The sequence below is a fragment of the Mauremys reevesii genome, linkage group 1, assembly GCF_016161935.1.
Source record: "Mauremys reevesii isolate NIE-2019 linkage group 1, ASM1616193v1, whole genome shotgun sequence".
NCBI classification, from domain to species: Eukaryota; Metazoa; Chordata; order Testudines; family Geoemydidae; genus Mauremys; species Mauremys reevesii.
In genome coordinates, this window is record NC_052623.1 from 125,330,164 (window position 1) to 125,357,649 (window position 27,486).

Here is a 27,486-nt window from a genome sequence, read left to right on the forward strand (position 1 = left end):
ACCATAAATTCTGGAAAAAATATTGACTACTAAAACAGGTTTGACTTGAACTGCAAAATGTAAGTTAATAACCAGAATAATCTGATTTTTTTGCTGTGTCATTGAATATTAACAACATAAAATTACTTCAAAACCTAAAAAAAGGCAGTTGCTTGTAGCTCTGCTTTGGATCTCTCTCCCATCTAACTCAGAGAGACTGAATTCTACACTGTTCTTGGCATGAGAAGAAGTTCCTGTTCCCATGTGCAAGAGGAGCGACAATGACTGAACAAATTTAAGTGAAGAAAATATTTAAATTAGACAACAATGAAGATCCATATCTTCTCCTGAATGTGAGAGAAGAAATAGCTTATGAAATCATGTAGCACAGCAGGCACTCCCTGCCGCCACACCTCCTGCTGGTTGTCTGGGAAATAGTTCAGTTCCAGCCTCGGCGCGCCTCCTGCTGGCCAGTGTTTTCCTACTGGTGCCTGCTTTCTCCTGATCTCCACCACTTATAGCACTTCAGGCCCCACATCCCTCCCAGACCCTGGTGCCCCTTACCTTAGGGTGCTGCCCCACAGCAGTGCCTCAACACTCTGGGTCTCCCCTCCCTAGGGAATCCCAAGCCCCTAAGCCCACCTTGCTTCAGTGACCCACTGCCAGTCCTCATCTAGCCCCTTCCCTCAGGGACAAACTGCAGTCTAAGTGGCCACTCATCATCGGCAAGGGGGTTTGGACCTGCTGCCTTTCCAACCCCAGCTGCCTCCCTGCAGCCCTAGTACCTTCCCTTAGCCTTTACCAAGGCCTCAGCCTGAGGACTCACCAGGCCAGAGCTCCTCAGCTCTCCCTGCCCTTCCCCAGCCCTACTCTGCCTCAGGTTCTCTGCTTGCTCTGCTGGGCAGCCTAGTCCTCTCAAATAGAGCTAGAGTGTTCTATCACTCCCTCAGCCTGCCCTTTATTCAGGGTCAGCTGGACCCTAATTGTTTGTGGCCAGACCTGTGGCTGTTTACCCAATCAGCCTCCCTTGGCTGCTTTTAATACCTTCCTAACGGGTGCACGGTGACCACCCCACTACACATCAGCACTAAACAGCATGGCGTTCACACAATCACTCAGATTTTTTAGAAGAAACCACTGCAAAGGTGCAAATAAGGGAAAAATCCTAAGTTTTATAAAGCTATTGGAAGTTTCATAGAACTATTATACAATAACTCAGCAAAAACATTCCTCTGAATTAGGTGGCCACCTTAATTTATGGTCCATTATTTTACAATCTGTATTGCTTGCCACTCACTAACTCTCTGTGTGAACCCTGCTGCTGAGCATTAACAGTTCCCTAGTGCACACTGACCTACAGCAGTATGGAAAACACCTGAGGGAACAATTAGGGCCCAGCAGTAGGGTCCTCATGGACAGTTAGTGCAAGGCACGCTGGAGTACCTTGCACTGCACCCTGCTGTGCACTAACTCTTTGTACAGATATGCCCTTACTGGCATAGCCAGGAATCCAACTCACAAGTTTCTGGCCCTATGCTTAATCTATTAAACTGCTCTTCTTCCTGCTACATCCACAAACTTTAGGCTACAAACACACGTGGTCCTTGTGCAGCAAATCACTTAGGCCTTGTCTACACTACGAAATTAGGTTGAATTTATAGAAGTCGCTTTTTCAGGAATCATTTTTATACAGTTGATTGTGTGTGTCCCCACAAAAAATGCTCTAAGTGCATTAAGTCAGCGGACTGTGTCCACAGTACTGAGGCTAACGTCAACTTCTGGAGCGTTACACTGTGAGTAGCTGTGAGTAGCTATCCCACAGTTCCCGCAGACTCCGCCGCCCATTGGAATTCTGGGTTGAGATCCCAATGCATGATAGGGCAAAAACAGTGTCGCGGGTGACTCTGGGTACATGTCATCAGGCCCCCCCCCTCTCCCTCCGTGAAAGCAATGGCAGACAATCGTTTCACACCTTTTTTCCTGGGTTACCTGTGCAAACGCCATACCATGGCAAGCATGGAGCCCGCTCAGCTCACTGTCACCGTACGTCTCCTGGGTGCCGGCAGACGTGGGACTGCATTGCTACACAGCAGCAGCTCATTGCCTTTTGGCAGCAGACGGTGCGTTATGACTGGTAGCCATTATCGTCATATTCCTGGATGCTCTTTTAACCGACCTCAGTGAGGTCAGTCAGGGGCACCTGGGCAGACATGGGAGTGACTCAGCCACGTCATTCCCCATCTTCTGCCGAGCACCCAGGAGATGACAATGGCTAGCAGTCGAACTGCACCATCTGCTGCCACCCTAAAGATGTAAAAGATAGATGGAGTGGATCAAAACAAGAAATAGACCCAATTTGTTTTGTATTCATTTGCTTCCTCCCTCCCTCCGTGAAATCAACGGCCTGCTAAACCCAGGGTTTTGAATTCGATCCTTGAAGGGTCCATTCTGTGTGACAGTTTGTGTTTCTCCTTGATGCAAAGCCTCTGCCTTTGTAGACTTTAATTCCCTGTAAGCCACGTCATCAGTCGCCTCTCCCTCCGTCAGAGCAGACAATCATTTTGTGCCCTTTTTCAGCCCAGACACACTGGGATCATGGAGCCCGCTCAGCTCACCGTGGCAATTATGAGCACTATAAACACCACGCGCATTATCCTGGAGTATATGCAGAACCAGAACCTGCCAAAGGAAAACCAGGCGAGGAGGCGACGGCAGCGCTGTGATGAGAACATAGACATGGACACAGACTTCACACAAAGTACAGGGCCCAGCAATGTGCACATCATGGTATTAATGGGGCAGGTTCATGTTGTGGAACGCCAGTTCTGGGCCCGGGAAACAAGCACAGACTGGTGGGACCACATAGCGTTGCAGATCTAGGACAATTTCCAGTGGCTGCAAAACTTTCGTATGCATAAGGGCACTTTCATGGAACATTGTGACTTGCCTTCCCCTGCCCTGAAGTGCCAGAATACCAAGATGAGAACAGCCCTCACAGTTGAGAAGAGAGTGGTGATAGCCCTGTGGAAGCTTGCAATGCCAGACAGCTACCGGTCAGTCAGGCATCAGTTTGGAGCGGGCAAATCTACTGTGGGGGCTGCTGTAATCCGAGTAGCCATAGGACTACTCTATAGACTCAAAGAGCTGCTGATATCAAGGGTAGTGACTCTGGGAAATGTGCAGGTCATAGTGGATGGCTTTGCTGCAATGGGATTCCCTAACTGTGGTGGGGTGATAGACGGAACCCATATCCCTATCTTGGCACTGGAGAACCAAGCCAGCGAGTACATAAAATGAAAGGGGTACTTTTCAATGTTGCTGCAAGCAATGGTAGATCACAAGGGATGTTTCACCATCATCAATGTGGGAGGCTGGGAAAGGTACATGATGCTCGCATCTTCAGGAAGTCTGGTCTGTTTCAAAAGCTGCAGGAAGGGACTTTCTTCCCAGATCAGAAAATAACCGTTGGGGATGTTGAAATGCCCATAGTTATCCTTGGGGACCCAGCCACCTCTTAATGCCATGGCTCATGAAGCCGTACACAGGCAGCCTGGACAGTAGTCAGGAGCTGTTCAGCTATAGGCTGAGCAAGTGCAGAATAGTGGTAGAATGTGCATTTGGATGTTTAAAAGCACGCTGTTGCAGTTTTCTGACTCAGATAGACCTCAGGTAAACCAATATTCCCATTGTTATTACTGCTTTCTGTGCACTCCACAAGATCTGTGAGAGTAAGGGGGAGACATTTATGGCGGGGTGTGAGGTTGAGGCAAATCACCTGGCTGCTGATTACATGTAGCCAGACACCAGGGCGGTTAGAAGAGTACAGGAGGGTGCGGTGCGCATCAGAGACGCTTTGAAAACCAGTTTAATGACTGGCCAGGCTATGGTGTGAAAGTTCTGTTTGTTTCTCCTTGATGAACCCCCCCGCCCCCGGTTCACTCTACTTCCCTGTAAGCTAACCACCCTCCCCCCTTCAATCACCGCTTGCAGAGGCAATAAAGTCATTGTTGCTTCACATTCATGCATTCTTTATTAATTCATCAAACAAATAGGGGGATAACTGCCAAGGTAGCCAGGGAGAGGTGGGGAAGGAGGGAAGAACAAGGCCACACTCCACTTTAAAACGTATTGAAGGCCAGCCTTCTGTTGCTTGGGCAGTCCTCTGGGGTGGAGTGGCTGGGTTGCCAGAGGCCTCCCCACTGCGTTCTTGGGCATCTGGGTGAGGAGGCTATGGAACTTGGGGAGGAGGGCTGTTGGTTACACAGAGGCTGTAGTGGCGATCTGTGCTTCTGCTGCCATTCCTGCAGCTCAGCCGTACACTGGAACATATGAGTTTGATCTTCCAGCAGCCTGAGCATCGACTCTCGCCTTCTGTCAGCAAGCTGACACCACCTATCATCTTCAGCCCACCACTTACTCTCTTCAGCCCGCCACCTCTCCTCACATTCCTATTGTGCTTTCCTGCACTCTGATATTGTCTGCCTCCACACATTCTGCTGTGCTCTGTCAGTATGGGAGGACAGCAGGAGCCCAGAGAACATTTCATCCCGAGTGCGTTTTTTTCGCCTATTAATCTTCGCTAGCCTCTGCGAAGGAGAAATATTTGTAGCTAGTGGAGAAAAAGGGAGAGTGGTAGTTAAAAAGACACATTTTAGAGAACAATGGGTAGACTCTTTCATGTTAAACCTTGCTGTTCACATTACACAGCACATGTGCTTTTGTTACAAGGTCACGTTTTGTCTCTTGTATTGAGAGCCTGCCAGTTTGGTGTGAGAGATCACTCATGCTTAACCCCTTCCCTCACCACGTGGCTAACAGTGGGGAACAGCCACAGCCAAACAGCCGAGCAGGAACGGGCACCTCCGAATGTCCCCTTAATAAAATCACCCTATTTCAACCAGGTGACCATGAATGATCTTACTCTCCTGAGGATAACACAGCGAGATAAAGAACGGATGTTGTTTGAATGCCAGCAAACACCGAGACCATACACTGCCATGCTTTGTTATGCAATGATTACTCACTACGTGCTACTGGCCTGGTGTGGTAAAGTGTCCTACCATGGTGGACGGAGTAAGGCCGCCCTCCCCAGAAACCTTTTGCAAAGGCTTTGGGAGTACATCCAGGAGAGCTTTATGGAGATGTTCCTGGAGGATTTCCGCTCCATCCCCATACTGTACTAGCCACAAATGCCAGGGCAAATTAATCAATGAACACGCTTGCTTTTAAACCATGTGTAATATTTACAAAGGTACACTCACCAGCGGTCCCTTCTCCACCTTCAGGGTCCGGGAGCCCGCCTTGGGTGGGTTCAGGGGTTACTGGCTCCAGGTCCAGAGTGAAAAACATATCTTGGCTGTTGTGGAAACTGGTTTCCCCACTTCCTTGCTGTGAGCTATTTTCAATCTCATCATCATCTTCTTCTTCGTCCCCAGAACCCGCTTCTGTGTTGTGTGATTCTCCATTGACGAGTCAAAGCACAGGGTTGGGGTAGTGGTGGTTGCACCCCCTAGCTGGCATGCAGCTCATCATAAAAGCGATATCTTTGGGGCTCTGATCCAGAGCAGCCATTTGCCTCTGGTTTTTTGGTAGGCTTGCGTTAGCTCCTTAATTTTCACATGGCACTGCTGCGCGTCCCTGTTATGGCCTCTGTCCTTCATGCCCTTTGAGACTTTTTCTAATGTTTTGGCATTTTGTTTACTGGAACGGAGTTCATCTAGCATGGATTCATCTCCCCATATGGCGAGTAGATCCTGTACCTCCCATTCGGTCCATACTGGAGCTCTTTTGCGATCCTGGGACTCCAACATGGTCACCTCTACTGATGAGATCTGCACTCACCTGTACCTTGCCACGCTGGCCAAATGGGAAATGAAAGTCAAAAGTTTGCGGGCCTTTTCCTATCTACCTGGCCAGTGCATCTGAGCTGAGAGCACTGTCCAGAGCGGTCACAATAGAGCACTCTGCGATAGCTCCTGGAGGCTAATACCATCAAACTGCGTCCACACTACCCCAAATTCAACCCAGCAAGGCCGATTTCAGCACTAATCCCCTCGTCGGAGGTGGAGTAAAGAAATTGATTTAAAGAGCCCTTTAAGTCAAAAAAAAGGGCTTCATCGTGTGGACAGGTCCAGGCTTAAATCGAGGTAAGGCTGCTAAATTAGACCTAAAATCGTAGTGTAGACCAGGCCTTAGACATGTAATTTTAAGAATGTGAACAGCTCCATTGAAATCAACCCCAGTTCAGAACATGCCTGTATTTTTACAGCCAAAGTGGCAAGGAGGATTCTGAGAGTTTCTCACTTTCATGCACCATTTGCACAAATATAAAATAAAAACTTAGCTATAAACATCTCAGAGGTTTCCTAACCAATCTCCACATGAGAGAAAAAAGTGATGATTGCAAAGCTGTAATATTGTTACTGTCAGGGGCGGCTCTACGTTTTTGGCCGCCCCAAGCAGTCATGCGCGCCGAGCGCGGGAGGCGGGAGGGGGGGGGCGCGGGCATGACTGCAGAGGCTGGGCTCGCTGGCTCGGCGCTGGCTCCGACCCTGGCTGCCCGCGGCGGCGGGGGGTTCGCGGCCGGCTGAGCTGCGCAGCCGGCGCCCGAGCTCGCCAGCAGCGGAGAGCCAGGCGAGCGCCAGCTCCTCGCCCCTGCGGCAGATCCGGTCGTCCCGTCCGTCCCCTCCTCCCTCCCTCCCGCGCCGCGCCGCCCGCCCGCCCGGCCGGGGGGGCGCTATTTTTTTGCGCCTAGGCACCAGCTTGTTTTGCTGGTGCCTAAAGCCGCCCCTGGTTACTGTTTAGACAGTATCAAGAATATGCTGGGGGTACTTGTGTAAGCTCTCTGTGGATTGGACAATAGAGGCATTAATCATTCCCTCAGACGTGACACAAAGGGAAATGCAAAACTAGTAGAGGAATTGGATTGAAAATATCAAGGAGAAAAATTCAGAAGTCTCTACAGTGACAACACTCAGTCCGTGCTACTGATAACAGAGGAAGGAGGGGCTGTGTAGAAAATATAGAAATAAAATATTAATTTTAAAAGTTTCAGTAACCTTACATGAAAGTATTACTATTTTGGGGGATTGTTTATATTAAAATACTTATTAAAAGATAACACATTTACTTGGTACAAATCTAGTATGCGAGTTCTAAATTTTTTAGGCAGATTCTTGGGCTTGATCCTATAAACCTAACTCACATAAGTAATTATGACTGCTGAGTGCAGTTTTAGTAAAGACAACTAGACTAAAAAATGGATAAGGATTACTCCCATAAGGCTTTGCAGGATTGCCCTCATTAAATTTACTCTAAGTCTTAATTTCATTAATATGATATAGATTTAAAAACAATCCAAAAAGTGAAAGTATTTGAATGGTTTTTCAATATTTTTGTTTAAGCTGGAGTCATAAATGCAGAATTTGTTAAGATATCACATACAGCAGGCATTTAGAAACCTGAGTCTTTTTAAATTTATCAAAATACTATCCAAAAAAGAATACAATGTTATTGTCCTTGATTTTGGTTGCTTAAATGTTTTCCTCAGTTATAATGATAAACTTTTATAGACTTTCTAAATATTAGAGAAAATGCAGTTTATGACAGATACAAATTACTTTCATCTACAGTAGATGGCCTGAATAATTGCACATGTGTAGTTTAATGACCACAGTCACCACCCAATGAATACCAGGGACATTACAGGCTCTCTGAAGTTGTTATCTGACTAGACTGTGATTTTCTACTAATACATTTCAGATGTTTTTGAAGGTAAACTTCATCTATTAAATACTATGGCTTTGAAAGACGTTTCTCAAAATGTACATTGTTATTCCCTTTAAGAACAATCCAGTTAATTAGAACAGACCTTATTGGTATAGCAACATAGACATAATTGATAATTAAGAGCTATACACAACCAATGTAAAATTAGAGCTTTATATAACTATTCTCTCTACTCTGCAATGTTTATTTTGACACTGTAAGCAGTATACTATGTGGTATTTCTTTATTTATGTTTGCAAAGTTATTTTGGATTTATAAGGCTTGGCCACAGTAAAGAGTTTCATGTACACATTGTAGAGTTTTTTTTACCAAATAAACTATGGGCTAGAGAGTGCCGTTTACTGTAGGCAGAACCACTCCATCCCAGAGGGAGCTCTGGCAGGGATAGTTCCTCTCATATTGTTTAGAATCCCTCTCTGAGCTCCCTATTGCTCTGGCCCTGTGATGATATAGGCATCTGCGTGGGTGGGGTTGGATGGTTGTTAATGACATTCATAGTGTCTGCATCCAGGGCTAGCCTAGAGCCATATCCCCTGGATGCAGACACTATGAATGTCATTAACAACCAATCCACCCACGGAGACGCCTACATCATCACAGAACTAGAGTCAATGGGAGCCTCAGCCACTGAAGAGACGACCCTCATCCTACTGTTTCAAAATACCAGGGTCTTCGGGGGGGGGGGGATGGGGGAGAGGGAGAGGGAGAGGGAGAGAGAGAGAGCACGAGCGTGCTGAGGATACAGCTGTCTCCCCACCTCCCAAAAGACTGTAGTAATCAGAGTGAGCAGAGACGTAATCTTTCCTCATCCAAAGAGGAAGGCGAGAGAGTTAGAAAAGAGCATCATGAAGTGGGGCTAAGGAACTGTGACTCCCCACTTACAAAACAAATGAGGTAGTCAGAGGGACTTCTCCTTCTCAACAAAGGGAGCTATAATGGGAGGTGTAGAAGAATCACATGACTCTCCACTCTTCCCAAAATCTAAAAGCCTGAGAGCAGGGGCTCGACACACTCTCCAACGAAGGAAAAGGCATCTGCGTTCAAGGGGAGGCTGTGAATAAAGAAGTTCCAAGATCAGATGCCTGGAGCTCCTACTGTGCAGTACACCATAGATCGTATTACTTTTCTCATTGACCTCACTTAGCCAAAAAAATGAAACTTATATTCTTAATACTGGAGCTTCGGGTAGGAAGTTAAAACCTGTCAAGCCACTGCAGTCTGGGTAGGGGCTAGCAGCAAGCTGAGGCCTATGCTGGGGGGTCGCCTGTTCTCTGGGTCTTCAATAAAACTATACAATAATTTACAACACTTGAGGTTTGCAATTCTGTGCCAGATCCCACACTTGACAAAGCAGTCTCAGTTTGCATTACCCAACAGCAGAGCTGACTGAAATATAGTAAAGCTTCTTTTACTGAATAAGCCCACATCTGCACCTATTTTTAGGTAACACAATGGATTACAATACATACCGCCTTCCTCAATTCCTGTTTTGAAACAATAATCACATTTGGTGGATCCCCGACAGCTGTGGCAGCCCCTCCAATGTTTGTGAAGATAACTTCTGCAATCAGCACATGTCTAGGATCAAGATTAAGTACCTCACATAACCTGCGGTATACATAAGAAAATGAAATCAGCTCCTTAACCTTTGATTAAATTGCCTCAAACCTTAAGTGATTTATAAAACTTAGCACTTGCGTCGGAAATTCCAAACTGTTGAACAAAGGTTAAAACTTGGCCTTTCATAATTAATACTTAAATTTTACAATATACTGCAATGGCTACAGCATTCAAAATACATATTTTAAAAACAATATTAAAAGTAGCAAATCATTACAACAGTTGAATTATAGTTAAAGTTATATGAGCCTTTCCATTTTAACAACGCTTCACCGTGGTATATAACTTTCTAACACATTTACCTTCCAGGCTAGAATTTACCAAGTTTGGTCTCTGCCCATTCTTTTTTTTTTTCTCCTCCCCTTTTAGGTATGAGCTGGAGCATTCAACATTTTTTTAGGACAAGAAGAGTAGAAAATACACTTGCCACATTATTAAAAAAATTCATGCATTTTTTATTTTCACTACTAGCAGAACAGCTGTTTATAGGTATTAATCAATTTGTAAAGAAATAGCCCTCAGTGAGAAGTAGTATCTCAGAACACTAGAATGAGTTTATCAAGTTATGGTCCATTAAAAGTCATGCTGTGCATACACAGTACATTTTGCATAGTCTGTTCACTAAAGTACTTATTCAGGAAAGCCCTTAAACACGTGCTTGACTTTAAGCATGTGCTAAGCCATTTCATGCTTAAAGTTAAGCATACATCTAAGTGCATAACTGAAAAGAGATGGACTTGCATTTACTTAAATGCTTTCCTGAATCAAAAAGTCTTGGGCCCCAATTCAGCAAAGCACCTAAATACAGCAACACTGCAACTGGGAGGTGTGATTCCCCGCACAGGTGGGCAGACTCATGCCAGCTCAGCTTGAGGTAGTAATCTTAAAAATAACAGGGTGGACTTGGTGGCACTGGTGCCATCTCAGGCTAGCCACCTACGGGTGGAAGCTTGGGCAGCAAGCCTGAGCCACCACCCGTACTGCAACACCCATGCTGTTATTTTTAGCATTGTAGCTCAAGCTGAGCTACCACAGATCTGTTCACCTGAGCTCATAATCACACCTCCCAGATTCATTGTAGACATACCTTTGATTTCAAAGGCATTTAAGCACACGCTTACGTGATTTGTTGAATAGGGATGGACTTAAGCATGTGTTCAAAGCTGTTTGTGTTCAAGTGAATCACACTCAGCAGGCTTTCCCGCACCCTCTCAGGTGGAGATCTACACTGCCAGCCCAGTCTCACTTCCCTGCTCTGGGCACCGCCTCCTGTCCAGTGGGAGCACTCGCTGCTGGTGCCTTTCCCAGGCACGTCCCTTCAGCCGTGCTCAGCCCGGCAGAAATCTGGGGGGGCATGACCCAGTGTGGGGGGAGGAGACCCAGTGTGGGCCCCCTCCACACACACACACACACACACACATCGCCTGTGCTTTAAAGCCTTCATCAGAGGCTGTATCATCTCTCATGCCATCTTTAAAACAAAATGGAGAGAACACAGTTTATACTCTGGTGAAGGAAATTAAGGCCTTGGCTGTACACTATGCTTCCTGCCTCCTCCACAGAGAAACTCAGAATCTTCATCAGTCTGAGATATGAAATCAACAAGCTTCTGTCCCAACAGGCTGAGTTTGCCTTAGTCTGTCTGAAGCAAAGCTACAGGGAATCTGTTAAGAGAGATGGCAAGCTGCTGCATGCAGACTTCAGCAAAAGACTAACAGAAATAAGATTGCTGCTGTTCACAACAGTAGTAACAAATTATATACAGTACATTCCGATATTAATAAACAATGTAAACAGTTTTATTCAAAACTATTTTTAGCTGAAGAGCAAATCAGTAAAGATGCCCTAGGTAACTGTTTTATTGGATTGTCTCTGCCACTGCTCTCTGACTCGCAGAAGGGACTATTAGATGCTCCCCTAGAAATCATGGAACTGACTCAAGCTATAAAAGAAATGAAGGTTGGAAAGACTCCTGGTGCAGATCAGATCTCGACTGAATTTCACAAAAAGTGCTCTAAAACTTTAATACCTATATTTTTGAATATGTTCAATGAGGCCAAGAAAGAGCAAACTCTCCTGCCTACTCTAAGAGAAGCTGCAATTTCAGTTATTCCTAAACCTGGGAAAGACCTTGAACTATGTAGTAATTACAGGCCAATTTCTTTAATCAATTGTGACACTCAGCTCTTAACTAAAGCTCTTGCTATGATATTGGACAAAGTTCCCTCACTCACAAGTCAGGTGGGCTTCCTTCTTAATAGACATAGCTCAGATAATTTGCACCGACTGATATTATTGCCACTTTGAGAGATTCTGAGGAACCCTTAGCTGTCATTTCTTCAAATGCCAAAAAGGCTTTTGACCGCATAGCCTGTGATTATCTTTTGCATGTGTTAGCAAAATTTGGGTTTGATAAAGAATGTATTGCTTGGATTAAGGTTTTATACACTAACTAACCCAACTTCGAGGGTAGTTACCAGTGGTATTATTTCCACCCCATTTCCATTTCAGAGAGGTATGAGGCAAGGCTGCCCCCTTTCACTTCTTCTGTTTGATTTAGCTCTAGAAGCTTTGACTGCTGCCATTAGAGTAAAACATATTCATGATATCAGGGTGGTCCAAACCGAGCACAAAATTATTCTCTATGCAGATGATGTATTTATAGTTAAGCCCAAGGTTACCATTCCTAACCTACTAATCACTATTAATAAAGTTGGACTCCTCTCAGGATATAAAATTAATAGGGGGTAAATCAGAAATTTTAGGAATTAACAAATATGCCCACAAAGGCCTTTTCTCAAATTGGGACTTTCAATGGCAATGCTTTTACATGAAATATTTAGGAATACTGATTCCCAAAGACATTCAGGACATCCAATAATTAAGCAATAAATTTGCAGACACCTAGAAGATAAGGCGATAAGTAACAGGCAGCATGAACAAGAACAAATCATGTCAAACCAACCTATTAGCTTTCTTTGACAGGGTAACAAGCCATGTGGAGAGGGGTGAAGCAGTAGATGTGGTATATCTTGACTTTAGTAAGGCTTTTGATACTGAACAAACTTGGGAAATACAACCTAGATGTAGCTACTATAAGGTGGGTGCATAACTTGTTGGAAAACCATTCCCAGTGGTTCACAGTCAAGCTGGAAGGGCAGATTGAGTGGAGTTCCCCAGGGATCGGTTCTGGGTCCGGTTCTGTTCAATATTTTCATCAATTACTTAATGACATAAAGAGTACACTTATAAAGTTTGTTTATGATACCAAGCTGAGAGGGGTTGCAAGAGAATGCAGTAATGACTGCCTAGGAAAAGGATCTAGAGGGTAATAGTGGATCACAAGCTAAATATGAGTGAACAGTGTAACATTGTTGCAAAAAAAAAAAAAGCAAACATCATTCTGTGACATATTAGCAGGAGTGTTGTAAGCAAGACACGAAAAGTAATTCTTCCACTGTACTCCGTGCTGATTAGGCCTCAACTGGAGCATTGTGTCCAGTTCTGGGTGCCACACTTCAAGAAAGATCTGGACAAATTGGAGAAAGACCAGAGGAGAGCAAAAAAATGATTAATGGTCTAGAAACCATGACCTATGAAGGGAAGATTGAAAAAATTGGGTTTATTTAGTCTGGAGAAGAGAAGACTGAGAGGGGACATAATTTTCAAGCACATAAAACATTGTTACAAGGAGGGGGAAGAAAAAATGTTTTCCTTAACCTCTAAGGATAGGACAAGAAGCAATGGGCTTAAATTGCAGCAAGGGAGGTTTAGGTTGGATATTAGGAAAAAATTCCTAGCAGTCAGGGTGGTTAAGCACTGGAATAAATTGCCTAGGGAGGTTATGCAATCTCAATCATTGGAGACTGTTAAAGAGCAGGTTAGATAAACACCTGTCCAGGATGGTTTAGACCAATGTTTCCCAAACTTGGGACGCCACTTGTGTAGGGAAAGCTGGGCTGGTTTGTTTACCTGCTGCGTCCACAGGTCCGGCCAATCACGGCTCCCACTGGCTGTGGTTCGCTGCCCCAGGCCAATGGGAGCTGCTGGAAGTGGCGCGGGCTGAGAGACATACTGGCCGCCACTTCCAGCAGCTCCCATTGGCCTGGAGCAGCGAACCGTGGCCAGTGGGAGCCGTGATCGGCCAGACCTGCAGATGCGGCAGGTAAACAAACCAGCCCGACCCACCAGGGGCTTTCCCTACACAAGCGGCATCCCAAGTTTGGGAAACACTGATTTAGACAATACTTAGTCCTGCCAGGAGTGCAGGGGACTGGACTAGATGATCTCTCAAGGTCCCTTCCAGTTCTACGATTCTATGATTCTATCCCTAAGATAAATATAGAACCAATTATTGCCCAACTGGCTAACATTTTGCAGAGGTGGAGTTTGTTAACCCTCAGTTTGTGGGGTAAAACTAATATATGGAAAATGAATGTCCTTCCCAGAATTTTGTATGTCCTGAGGGGTCTATTCCATAAACTTATTTTAAGATATTCAATAATGTTTTCAGAACACTTCTTTGGGGTGTTAGCATATAGGCTTGTTTGTCAGCCTGAGATAGAATTTTGGGTTTGACTTTTTGATACTCTTATATCCTATACTAATATGTGTGAAGAACAAAGGACAAAGATGCTGTGTTTTGCATTTCCCACAACCAGACGGGGCTTTTAGTACAATGGGAAGAGATAAGGGATGAAGCTAAAAGTGTTACAGGGTATGGTGGGAGTGTAATATATGAGCGCACACTTAAAGACTGCCTCAACTCCTTATCTCAAAGCAAGGTCAGGCAATCAGTCAGAAGGGGCAAGGGAGGCTTGTGGGGGAGGTAAAACACTAAAGGACCAGAGAAATGCCTGCCCCTGACCAGAGCACAACCTCATTCCTTACCCCTCCCATGGGGTACAAAAGGGGTGAGATGAAGACCCCGACTCACGACCCTCCAGAACGGAACATGACCATAAGTTATAAGGGGTGTGACTAGGGACGTGCATTGCAGGTATATTTGGGCCTGCTAAGAGGAAGGAGTGGGAGTGGGAATGGGAGTGGGAATGGTAAAGGGAGAATGGGGGACTGGGAATAGGGGAATGAGGAACAGGGACACAGGCAAGGTTCTGCAGTGTCAGAACTGGGAAGGGGGAAAGAGGGTAAATGCTCTGCAGTGTGAGAGCTGGAAACAGAGCACTGGGAAGAAGACGCTCCACCGCTGTGTGGAGCTAGAGGATTCTATTGGCGTATAAAACTGTAGTTTGGGGAGGGGAAGGGGAAAACTATCGGAGTATAGAGATAAGCCTGACTGGTTTGACGGGCTTTGGAATATGCTTGCTTGGAACTAAAGCGCAATAAACATTGCATTGCCTGCACTTCAGAGTTCCGGTCTTCTGCTTTCTGTCTGTGTGACAAGAACCAGGGAAGGGGGTGAAGGGAAAGCTCTCTAACATGGGGCACAGGTAAGAAACCTACACAGGCTATGAACAAATTACAATTCCTCCTATCTCTGGGAGGATTTCATTTTACCAATTCGTTATTTATTATTTAGATTACAATAGAGCCCACAGACTCCAACAATATGGACTGCAGCCTCATTTTATCTATCTAAGGTTCTTCTATGAGCCTGCATTACTCTAGTATCTGTGTACTTCATAATCTTTAAATAATTTATCCTCGACATCTGTGACGTAGGGAAGTGCTATTATCCCCATTTTACAGATGGGAAACTGAGGGACAGTGATTTCCGTAAGGCAACAGAGGAAGACTCTGGTAGAGTACAGAATTTACCCAAGGTCTCCTGTCTCACCTTAGTCCTAACCACTGGATCATCCTTCCTCTCTAGGTCCTGTACAGACACACAGAATGTCATAGCGTCTGTCCCAAAGAGAGTTTACAAACTAAAAAGACAAAGACTAACTACAGGTAAAGGAAAGATATGCAATACTTCCTTATCATCTGCATTGCACCCAAATGTGGCTGTGGTGCTGGTTGCAAAGAAAATATACAGCACATGGCTGCCAACTAACACCACAACATGATCCAGCTTAATGCAGCCAGGAAGGAGGACAATGGGGAGAAAGCCTCCCTGCACCCTTATGTTAACACTCTCTGCACCACTCTGCCTCTGCCACAGGGTCTGAGTAACCAATACCCATTCCTAAACCCATCAGGTCAAGGAGGCAATTAAGTGGGTGGAGCCTTGGCTCCTTCTCTCCCTTACCCCCCCCCCACCAAACAAAAACCATGCTGACCAGTGGAGATGAGTCAGCGTGAAGTGGGGAAATAAGCTGTATTCTATAAATGGCTACAATAAATTCATCCCCCTGTAAGCAAGATGGGAGCAGAGGAGAAATTGAGCTTCAGTCAAAATTCCTTCCCAGGGCTTCTCCTGGGATAGGGTGGCAGTGCAGCTACACACTGCCCTTAGACAAAACTGGGTTTACAACTCAATCTAACCCTATGTTATTAAAATTTATATTTCAGAGAGAAAAGAACTTCATGTAAAAACCTAAGTTAAAACAGATGTTATCACAATGAAAATAGTGTCCATTTAAAAGCATAACAATATTTCAAGATATTACTCATTTACACTGTACCTAAGACTCCAGAGGAAAAAAAATGTATGGTAAAAAGTTACGTTGTATTATTTGAGCAATAGTGTGAGATTATGTAATTAAAGACTGCATTGAAATGCAGTTGCACAAGTCATTCCTTGACTTCTGAGTGCATAACTGTACAACTTTAATTGTCCTTTACTATTTTTTCTTGATGGGGCATAGATAAACTTTGCAAAAAGAATGCTTACTATAGTCTGTAAAATCAAAGCTGTGAAGGATAGTTAAAATGTGTTAACCTGTACTGTAGGATTAAACTGTTATAGTTCACTTATCCAAGATTTTCAATTTCCCATATAAACAGGTAGAACATTGCAAATCATAAAGTGTCGACATTCAAAATATGTTTTAAAATAAGTTATAGCTACAGAAGGTTTATTGAATTATTTCTAAAAACAATTTACCACAAAATATGACAAGAACAGAACACCATATTTTATGCCTCACTGATAAAAGTCTGAATCCTCATTGTCATGGAATCAGTAGACTTTTCTGTTAGCTTCATCTCCATGGTAATAACAGTGTAAAATAGCACTGGAAAATTATAGGTAAGGTCTAAGGAGAACAACAACAGGATAAAAAGAATGACCTCTAGCATGACATTTTCAGAAATATACACATACATAATAACCTTATATTTTTAGAATAACCATTAGAGTAGAAATTATTGTGATTTTGCTAGTTTAGAAGTACACCTGATAGCAATTGAAATAAAAGATTTTTTCATATGCTGATGTTACCCTACTTCCAGTGTTACAGAATTGTTAGTATAAAACAGAATAAATACTACAGTAGATATGCATGTAAACAGTGTTTCAAAATATGTAGAATTTTAGGATTTCAATCCATTACCAATTACAATTTAATTCCAAATATTCTGCAATATAATTTGAGAAGCTTGTTTAACCATCTCATTTTTACCTACTGTTAGTGATAAAAATATTGTTGAGTGAAAGTGATGTGATTTGTTTAAAACATAATCATACAGCAAACAAATGGAGCTTTCATTCACCAGCTGTTTCCCAGACTATAATAAATTCCACTTGCAAAATAGACCTTTCCTGCTGTAAACTACATTTTAATGGGCCACATATCTTCATACAATTCTATACGTGCAAATATGATACAGACTGCAAGTGTTACATCACCTGATGCCCTATTTAAAACCATCTTCCCCACCCCAGTTAATTTTTTTTTTTAACTAAACTGGATTAGCTGGATTTACCAAGTTGAATGTAGGTTAAATTCAGGACAAAGAGTGATTTATAATCACATGAACTAAATGTAATTACATATCACATGCAGTTTCCAGAAAGCTACTGTAACTAAAGTAACTGTTTTAATAAAAAAATTATGATTAATCTAGAAATATGAAATTAATCTGGGATTGTATCCACTTCATGGAGATCAATAAGGATAGAATTCAGAGTCTTCTATTCCAAAAAGAGTTCTTCAGTACAGAATAATTGCCAGTAGTATTAGCAGGGATTATAATTTCTTTAAATCACCCATTAGGAGGCAAAATTATACATGAATATTAGTTTATACATGAAGGAATAGGGTTTTGGGGCTGGGTGTTTTTCAAAAATTCCAGCACTCCTGTTTGTAAGAACAAGGGGGGAGGGATAGCTCAGTGGTTTGAACATTGGCCTGCTAAACTCAGGGTTGTGAGGTCAATCCTTGAGAGGGCCACCTAGGGCTGTGGGGCAAAATCAGCACTTGATCCTGCTCGTGAAGGCAAGGGGCTGGACTGGATGACCTTCCAAGGTCCCTTCCATTTCTATGAGACAGGTCTATCTCAAATTATAATAATTTGCAACCAGAATGAAATGGGTTGCGCAATTTGCAATTACAATTCAAATGTGGGCACAACTCAGAGTATTTGCATCTGTACCTACTTTATTGCAGAGACAGTTAAATCTGTACTTGGATTTGTGCTCACAACTGATGCATGAAAATAAGGAAGCTGAACTCTTTAAAAAGTTGTAGCTCTAGATAGTAATTACAGTCAGAGCATTTGGGGTTGTAAGGTCCATTCAAACTGCTGAACAAACATCTCAAATATGATTTTGACACACACCAACTAGCAATGGTTAGCTATAACCAACTAACGCCAAAGGCATAACATAAAATACCTTATGGTTACTGGAGTAAAGAGAAGCATTGTGGTAACGTTGTCCAAAAATGCAGAAAGAATTGCAGCAATAAGACACAGAATGATAATCATGGCCCACACTCTGCCTCTAGACAGTTGGTAAGCCTAATAAAACCAAACAAATAGCAATGGCATAAAACATATCAGCTTCATTTTCAGAAATGACCAGTGAACAACTTTATAAATGATGGTGCAACAATGACTGGGGAAATTTTGTTATACTAGTCACTTCTTTAGGGCCCTGCCATCCAAGGATCTCAGTATGATTTTCAAACATTAATTAATTTAGCTACAAACTACTCTAGGGAAGTAGGAAAATATTTCAGTTTTACAGCTAAGGAAATAGGTACAGAAAGAGTAAGTGATTTGCTAAAGGTAACACAGGGAATCTGTGGCAGAACCAAGAAGAGAATCCAGGTTTCCTGTTTTCTCTTGCTTTAACTTCAAATCCTGCATTCCTCCTTTTATAGTCATATGGAAATCTTCTGCCTTGAATACAATCTAAGTAAACAAGCTTTACAGAGGAAACTATGAATGGGACGACTGAGTACTGAATTTATTCTCCCAACCCATGGGCTGTGCAGCCTAAGCCACCCCATGCTACCATCTGTTCAGATAGATGAACAGCTGAGTCTTTGGTTCAACCCCTACACAAAGGTCTGTGGCCGTTAATCATATATAAACAAACCCAGTGGTCTGACCCACACCTCCTCTCTGCTCTCCTCTGCACTGGACACAGATGAGTATGCATGGAGCCCAGCTCTGTTGCACACAGTGGATAGGAAGTCAATGGGACTTAGGGTGACCTGACAGCAAATGTGAAAAATTGGGACAAGGGACTGGGGGTAACAGGTGCCTATATAAGAAAGCCCCAAATATAGTGACTGTCCCTATAAAATCGGGACATCTGGTCACCCTAATGGGACTACTCACATGCTTAAAATTATTCATGTGGTTAAGTATCCTACTGAATCAGGGTCTCTGGCCTTAACTTATAAAAATATCATTTCTTGAAATGCTTCCTCAACACTTAGCTCCTTAAAGAATTATAAATTGACCACTATACTTTGTAGTATGACAAATGTAAATTGTCCTTACATAAATGTTTTTAAATGTATGATTTAGTCTAATAGGTTTGACTAAACAGCAGTTGTATTAGTTCAATAAATATGTTAGAGTGCTGCAGTAATATAAATACAGTACTATAAAGAATTTAAATGCAAGATGTCACAATAAACCTACCTTTACTGCACAGTAATCAAAAAATCCAGTTTCTGAAAATATGGCCACTAAAAGCATCTACAGAAAAGAAATAAGGATGGAATTATTCACATAAAAAAGTGAATGGTTTGGTTTGTTGCTATAACAAGGAGTCCTGCATCTCTGCCACAATTTTGTTCCTGTTTTTGGAGAGGACATCAGATGTAAATCAGGAAGCTAGGTATCAGAAGTCAGATTTCTATTACTGGTATTTATGGTAAAATTTACAACTGCGCAGTAGGGCCGTGGTCTTATTTCAGGATGCAAGGGGTGCATAGACTTTGTGCAGGCCTCTCTACAGGCGTGAACTTCATTCCTAATTACTTTGTAGGCACCACACGTTACAAATATCTTTGACCTTCTCACTAATCAAAAGTGGCCATTAGTTTACAATTGTTTTCTTCAGCAGTGCTCTGTAGAGTCCAGAAGACATCAACTCCCTAAGATTATTTAAAATTTTCCATATTTCAGGGAGATTGCCTGGATGCAGGAAGTCATTAAAATTCATAAATGGCAATGGATGTAGATGGCAGTGGATTTTGTCTATTTATGATACCATAGCATATTTCAGTCACAAAAGGACAACATAGATTAACAGGAGTGGAGCTGGGCAAATAATTGATATATTATTATAGTCTAGCCAGGTATATGCTTTTGTCCAATTGCTCATTCAGGCTCACAACAGAACACTAATTAGGACAAAGGAAATCACTTTCTCTAGTCGAATATGTTTGAGGAAGGCTTAGTGTAAATAAAATTAACACGTGGAATGAGAGTGATAACGCTCTCCAAAGCTAGTCTCTTTCACCAATTGAAGTTGGTCCAATTAAAGGTATTACCCATCTTGTCTTGGTGATAAAAGTTGGCATGTATGCAGGCTTTTTCATTTATAGATCTCAAAGATCCTTTCAATGGGAAGTGTATTATCACTAGAGATCAGCAAAAAAAAAATTCATTAATAGTTTATTTGCCCCAAAAAGCAGTTTTGGTTGACCCAAAACTATTTGTGACTTTCTCACAAATTTACAAATGTTTTTCAGGGGCAGAAGTGGTGGCTCCTTCTGCTCTCCTTCTAACTTTTAGCCCAATGGTTATGGCTCTGAGATCAAGGTTCAAATCCTCCCAAGCTATAGGGTCATTCTCACTCTCTTCCCCTGGGGTCCCAATGACTATTCATTGTCATTAATAATACAGAGAATAGTCACCGGGCCAGGGAAAGTGAGTGAGAATGATTCTATAGACTGGTGGTTAAAACACTTACCTATAATGATGGAGACTCAAGTTTAAATCCTATGTATATTTAATTATTTATACAAAGTAGAACAGCAGAAATAAGAGATTGAGAGAGCCCCACATCTGAATATCCCAAAGCCTAGTGGCTAGGGTGTTTTCCTGCAATGTGTAACACCCAATTTTCAAAACCCTATTCACATCAGGCAGAAGGGGGAATTGAACCTGTCTCTCCAACACCCAAGGTGAGTGCCCTAAACTCTGGGCTAAAGTATATTAGGAGAACTCCTCCTCCAGTTCTTGTCCTTTAAAATGCTCATTTTGGGGACAAATTCACCAATATTTTTGTGCAATTTTCCTATTCATTTTGGATCAAATCTTTTTTTTTTTTCAATTTTTCAGAGCTGCCAGCAAACCAAAAAATGCCATGAAAAAGAGCTCTGACCTTCTTCTGACCTGAAGAAGAGTTCTGTGCAAGCTCAAAAGTTTCTCTCTCACACCAACAGAAGCTGGTCCAATAAAAGAAACGTTATTCCACCTTGACTCAGCAAACCAAAAAATCCGTCATTTATACAGTTTTAGTTATCATCCCTGTTTTATGAGGGGAAGAAACCGAGACCAACATTTTCCAAAGTGCCTCATTTTCTCCAAGTTTTTGAGTGCCTCCAGTTTTTTAACACTCTAAAGAAGCCAAATTTTCGACATAGCATCTCTCAGTTAAAAGGATGTTAACAAATAAAAAGAAAAAGCTTAGACATTGACTACAATTATTCAAGCACTTTTAGAGCAAAAGTTACATTTTATTTACCATTCCAAACAACAGCGCCAGGGTTTCATAATCAATCCACTCCACCACTTTGACCATGCTTGGTCTCTGCAAATCAAACAACACAATTATCTGTTAATCCTGTGGATCACCTAACTAGTGATTAGCTATGGAACTGCAAATTCCACTTAATTGGTGAACTATTTAAATAAGCTGTGATAGAAATTAATTAGTGTTTCTGTAATGTACCCAAAGGGGGCTCTTTTCTATTATCTCTGAAAAATGCTGACAGCCTGAATGGCTCATTATCTAGCACAAACATTTGGTTTTTAGTTTGTTTGTTTCTCTTGTACAGAAATAAATGAAAACTGGTTTATAGACTTCACTTCACTTTACTTTCTGCTAACAGAATAGGACAATTCACCTTCACCTGTGGACAAATTGAAGGGAATTCAGAGAAGAGTAATCACAAGGATATGTGCAAAGATTGAAAGAACTAGTAAGTACATATAGTTTTGCTAATTGTCAATTAAGGAGCATGGGGGAAGATAAAAATATTTGAAAGGAGTAAACACCACTGAGGGAGTGTTATCATCTATGGTGGCCCCAAGGCAGTATAACCAGTAGATATGTTTGTTTAGGCCCCATGGGAAACCTAATATAGCTGAACATGACAAAAATGTGAGGGATAAAGCTATCAGTTTTCAGACAGAGCCAAGGAGCTCTGGTATACCTTACGACATTATTTTTTTTCTCAGGTGAGGGTATTGTGATCTCTTCTTGCTATTTTGAAAAAAAAACAGCTTTATGATTGTAAGGGATTTATTACAAATTAATAAAAGCAAACATGAAATTAAGTAAAACGTCTAACTAAAACTATTACATCTTTTACTAGACTATTTAAGAATTGAACAGCACAATTGTCAAATCAAAATTTCAATTGGAATTGAACTAATAAATCAACAATTTGACAATAATGGAATGGACTCAACAACTGACCAGATCATAGGATGAAAACAGTTAAGACTTAAATCATGGAGTTAATATAACACGTGATCTATTTTTGTACAAACTTAAGGTGTCAGTCTGCTTTTAAGCTCTTGAACCAGTTACCAGACTTCCTTAAAGTTGCCACTTACTGAATGACTTCTACCTTGTCTTTCTACAGTTAACTCTTTCCTTACCTAATCTCCCTCTCTCTGATACAAAGTGAACAACAACCCATAATTTCCCTTTTGGGAGCAGATACTCTTTTATAACCCAATGGGACATGAAGCAATTAAGTTAGGATTTACTGCAGATTTAGAATAAGAACACGCTATTTCTTTGACATACACACTCTCTTGTTCATACTTTTGAAATGTTTGGAGAAAAATCAATACAGGTACCAAGCATCCTTGCCAGGCAGATTAAAAAGGGGAACAAAACTGAAAAAGGTTACTTAGGCCATGTCTACACTACAGACCTTAGAGAGGCACAGCTGTACCACTGCAGCTGCACTACTGTAAGGTCTCCCATGCAGCCGTTCTATGCCAATGAGCGGTTGTAGTTATGTTGGTGGAAGACCGTCTCTAGCTGACATAGCGTTCGTTATCCACACCAGCGCTATTGTCGGTGACACTTATGTCAGACACTTACGTTGCAGTGTATATGATTTTATAAAAATTTGATAATGAGTGAATATAATGTAACTGGAATATGCTTCATGCAAAAGGTCTCTTGTAAAGTATCATTACAAAGATTATTATCCACTGAGTGTGATCTTCCTATTTGTATAAATGTACCACTCTTGTATCTGAAACTAGAAATATGAAATATAACTCTGAGGGCCTATTGTAATTATGCAAAGTGTGGACCATTAATGGTGATTTGGAATCTTGATGACTCCCATTAACCAGGACAATTGTCTGCAGATGGGTGTGTTTTACCTGTAAGTCTTCCTGTATGTGTGTGTGTGCTGGCAAGTGGGCAATGAAGTCTTGCAGTGTCCAGTCTGAGAAAAAACTTACTGAAGCATCTCTGAGGGTGAGATTATCTGTACTCAGTTTGATTAGACATAGATTTGCGCGTTTTATTTTATTTTGCTTGGTGACTTACTTTGTTCTGTCTGTTACAACTTGGAACCACTTAAATCCTACTTTCTGTGTTTAATAAAAATCACCTTTTACTTATTAATTAACTCAGAGCAAACAACTCTGAATCTCTCTATCAATGTTATAGAGGGCGAACAATTTATGAGTTTACCCTGCATAAGCTTTATACAGGGTAAAACGGATTTATTTGGGTTTAGACCCCATTGGGAGTTGGGCGTCTGAGTGTTAAAGACAAGCACACTTCTGTGAGCTGCTTCCAGGTAAACCTGCAGCTTTGGGGCAAGTAATTCAGACCCCGGGTCTTTGTTGGAGCAGACAGGAGTGTCTGGCTCAGCAAGACAGGGTGCTGGAGTCCTGAGCTGGCAGGGAAAACAGGAGCAGAGGTAGTCTTGGCACAGCAGTTGGCAGCTCCCAGGGGGATTTCTGTGATCCAGCCCATCAGAGTGGTCTCCTCCTTCCTGGAAGGGGGAGGAGCAGCAGCCCTTCTTGGTGTTGTGATGGCCCAGAAAGGATCACACCTTATTTGGGGCACCAAGACCTTTAAGGTTGTGATTCTAGTTTGTTCCATTGAACATCACCGCCTTGGAGAGCTTCCAAGAAAATCAGATGTTACAAGCTTCATAGCCCAATAATATGGTCCAATCAGAGTTGAGGGATAGGCAGGCTGACCTTTCTTTATCTGGGAAGCACTAACTCTTACTGGCAATATACATCACTGAACCACAGGAACAGATCCTTCCAAGAATATGAAAAACATGGGATCAGGAGGAGATGACTGTCAGAAATGCAGTTACAGGACCCCATTCCTCTGGGGGGATACAAATGGCCAAACTCCTCTAATCTTCTGTATATTCTGGATGCATTCAGTAACCTAATGGCCTAGATGGTCTCTTATGTCACTCATACTTCCAGTCAGACCTTCATTCTCTCAGTACTTTTGAAGATATAAGAGATTATTACTGGTAAAAATTGGGGAACTATGGGATTTGCATAGCCTGATGGAGTAAAAGATTATCCATTAGCAAAAGTGCTAGCTCCAGCACTATTAATATAGACCTTACATAAGCTAGAAAAATTAAGAGTTTGCAGAACCTAAGAAAATTGAAGGTTAGACTAGGCCTCACCTAGGCCCATTTACATCACACAGTAAATTAGATTAAACTAGAGTAAATCTGAATTAAGATGAAAATGGTTGTATTCAAGTTCCTGCAAAATCAGAATATCATATCACTAAGTTGGCCTTGCTCTCTTTTTTCCCCACTGGGAGCCAAGACTGCATCTCTCTTTCATGGCTCCAGGAACAGGAATTCACAGAGTACACAAATACTGTTCTTGCAGCATTTTAAGTCCTATAGAGACTGCTGCACCATGGGACCATTTTCACAGGAATAAGTATGTGTGGATTTATGATACAATGCACAGAAATAAACTGAATACTTGAAAGGTTGCAACTTACCTCACCAACCACAGCTAATGCAGCTAAAGCTGCCAAGGAGCCCAACATTGCTGCTAGGGTTCTGTGAACAATCTGTAACAAAAGGCAAGACATTATTGAAGACTATTTTAAATCTGTTTAGGCCTCCTCTACACCTAAAAAATAGGTCAACCCAGCTATGTCATGCTGGAATGAGTTACCTAGGGAGGTGGTGGAATCTCCATCTTTAGAGGTTTTTAAGGCCTGGCTTGACAAAGCCCTGGCTGGGATGATTTAGCTGGGGTTGGTCCTGCTTTGAGCAGGGGGTTGGACGAGATGACCTCCTGAGGTCTCTTCCAACCCTATTCTTCTATGATTCTATGATTCATGGGTGTGAAAAATTCACAGCCCTGATAGACAGGGTTAAGCCAACATAAGCTCTAGTATAGACATAACTAGGTCAACGGAATAATTATTTCATCAACCGTAGCCTCTCAAGGGGATGGGTTTATTATAGCAACAGAAAATCCCTTCTGTCATTGTAGCAAGGGTCTACACTACAGCAGAACAGCTGTGGCGCCACCGCTGTGCCGCTGTCACACTTGTAGTGTAGACATAGCCTTATTCTGAAAGCAAATAAAACACCCTTGATTTCTTTCTGCTTTTGCAACTTACTACCCCATCCCCATCCCATTCTCTACTATAACTGACAGGAGGAGGAAAATTCCATTTCACTGCAATGTTTGACATTTGTTTTGCAGTGGAACAAAAACATAGCCGACTATGGATGGGTGGTATTGTCCCGGGATGTGAGAGATCCAGGTTAAAGTCTCTATTCTGCCTGATTCAGAGCAGAGTTTTTCACGCCAAATCAGAAACTCAAACCTAGATTTCCTACCTCTGAGGCTAGGACCCCAACCACCCAGCTATAAACACAGACATGCAGATTCACTCTCATCCAAAATCTTTCCCCAACAGAAGTTTCATGAAAATATCTGCATCTCTACAAACTATTCCAGCTTCTTCATCCTGAAGAGTTTCCAAGAGATATAAGTAATAGTATTTCCTAGAGACTGAACAATGACTATTCAGGTACAAAACACATTGTAAATAGCTTGTCCACTGTGCAGCCCTTCATTCCAACAAACTATGAAGCAGAAGCTATACAATAATAATAAAATGTGGAAAATACATTTGTATGCTGTCAAAAATAAGATGCAATTATTCAGTGGGTGGATTTTGAGAGAGGGATAGGAAAGAGTCGATTTCTATTTAGATTTTTTTTATGCTATACTACTGGTAAAACCCTTATGAGCTGTAGTTAGGTCATACTGCTCTGATCTTTCAGAGCAGATACACTTTATACTCCCCATCTAAAAATACATTTGAGAGAATTTAGTGCTTATGAAAGATGATAGTGACCTACAATGAAGGGTTTTTTTCTATTGTTCTCAATCCCATTACTCATCCCACCCCAGTGTGGAAGTCTGGCAGAGGGCAGGGGAAGAGTTTAGGCAGAAGCTCTGCAGTGAGGCATATGGGGAGAGGATCAAATCCTCATCCCATTGAAATCAAAGGGAGTTTTGCCATCACTGATGGGCGCTTTTTGCAAAAATTCTGGGTCAGTCAAAAACCCAATTTTCCATCACAAGAAGTTTCAGTGGAATATTTTCAAACAGCCCTAATAGGGACATAATACAACTAACAAGGAATTACAATGACATTTTAAAAAAATATAAATTTGAGAGACCTTCAAAGCTGCAAATAATAGTTAGACCATTCACTCACTCTAAGTTAGACACCAGTCATTTGTGCCTGTGGCAAGGTAGACGAGGTCTGGAGGCAGGCCACAGAATAAAGCAAAGAGAAGTCCTGCAGGCAGCCTAGAGTGGCTACAGAGGAACAACTGATCAGAGGGCCTGATGGAGCAGCCAGTCTGGGGTCAGAAGGGCCCTATATAAAGACAAGCAGCAGAGCAGAGAAGGCAATTGCTGTGTGGAGCTTGAGGAGTGAAGCCTGGGTATGTATAGTTATCTCAATGTTAAATCATATTGGAGAAAAGGTATGATAGTTTTTACCTCAAGTTTCCTCACAGAGTTCTCCAACTGTCCCAGGAATATGATCCTTGTTTGGGATTCAGTGCTCAGAAGGGTTCAGAGAAGAGCCATGAGAATGATAAAAGGATTTGAAAACCTGCCTCATAGTGCTAGAATCATGGGGCTCAATCTATGTAGCTTCACAAAAACAAGGTTAAGGAGTGACTTGATTACAATCCATAGTACTTACATGGGGAGCAAATATTTGATAATGGGCTCTTCAGTCTAGCAGACAAATATATAACAAGATACATTAGTGGAAGTTGAAACTGGACAAATTCAGATTGGAAATAAGGCATACATTTTTAACAGTGAAGGTAATTAACCATTAGAACAATTTACCAAGGGTTGAGGTAGATGCTCCATCACTGACAATTTTTAAATCAAAACATGATGTTTTTCTAAAAGATCTGCTTAAGGCAATTATTTTGGGGCTGTGTTGCACAGAAGGTCAGACTAGATGATCACAATGGTCCCTTC

At 42.2% G+C, this 27,486-nt stretch overlaps 1 protein-coding gene across 6 annotated transcripts in view; it reads right to left on the reverse strand.

Annotated features, from left to right (window-relative positions):
* Window positions 1-27,486, reverse strand: part of OCA2 (OCA2 melanosomal transmembrane protein) — a 290,480-nt gene that overhangs the window by 172,531 nt on the left and 90,463 nt on the right. For all 6 annotated transcript variants that reach the window (XM_039499675.1, XM_039499788.1, XM_039499735.1 and 3 more), the window contains exons 9-13: window positions 24,953-25,024; window positions 21,446-21,511; window positions 19,390-19,446; window positions 18,128-18,252; window positions 9,237-9,375 (exon numbers count right to left, since the gene is read on the reverse strand). In XM_039499675.1, the coding sequence (XP_039355609.1) occupies window positions 9,237-9,375; window positions 18,128-18,252; window positions 19,390-19,446; window positions 21,446-21,511; window positions 24,953-25,024 (459 nt within the window). The remainder of the gene's footprint in view (window positions 1-9,236; window positions 9,376-18,127; window positions 18,253-19,389; window positions 19,447-21,445; window positions 21,512-24,952; window positions 25,025-27,486) is intronic.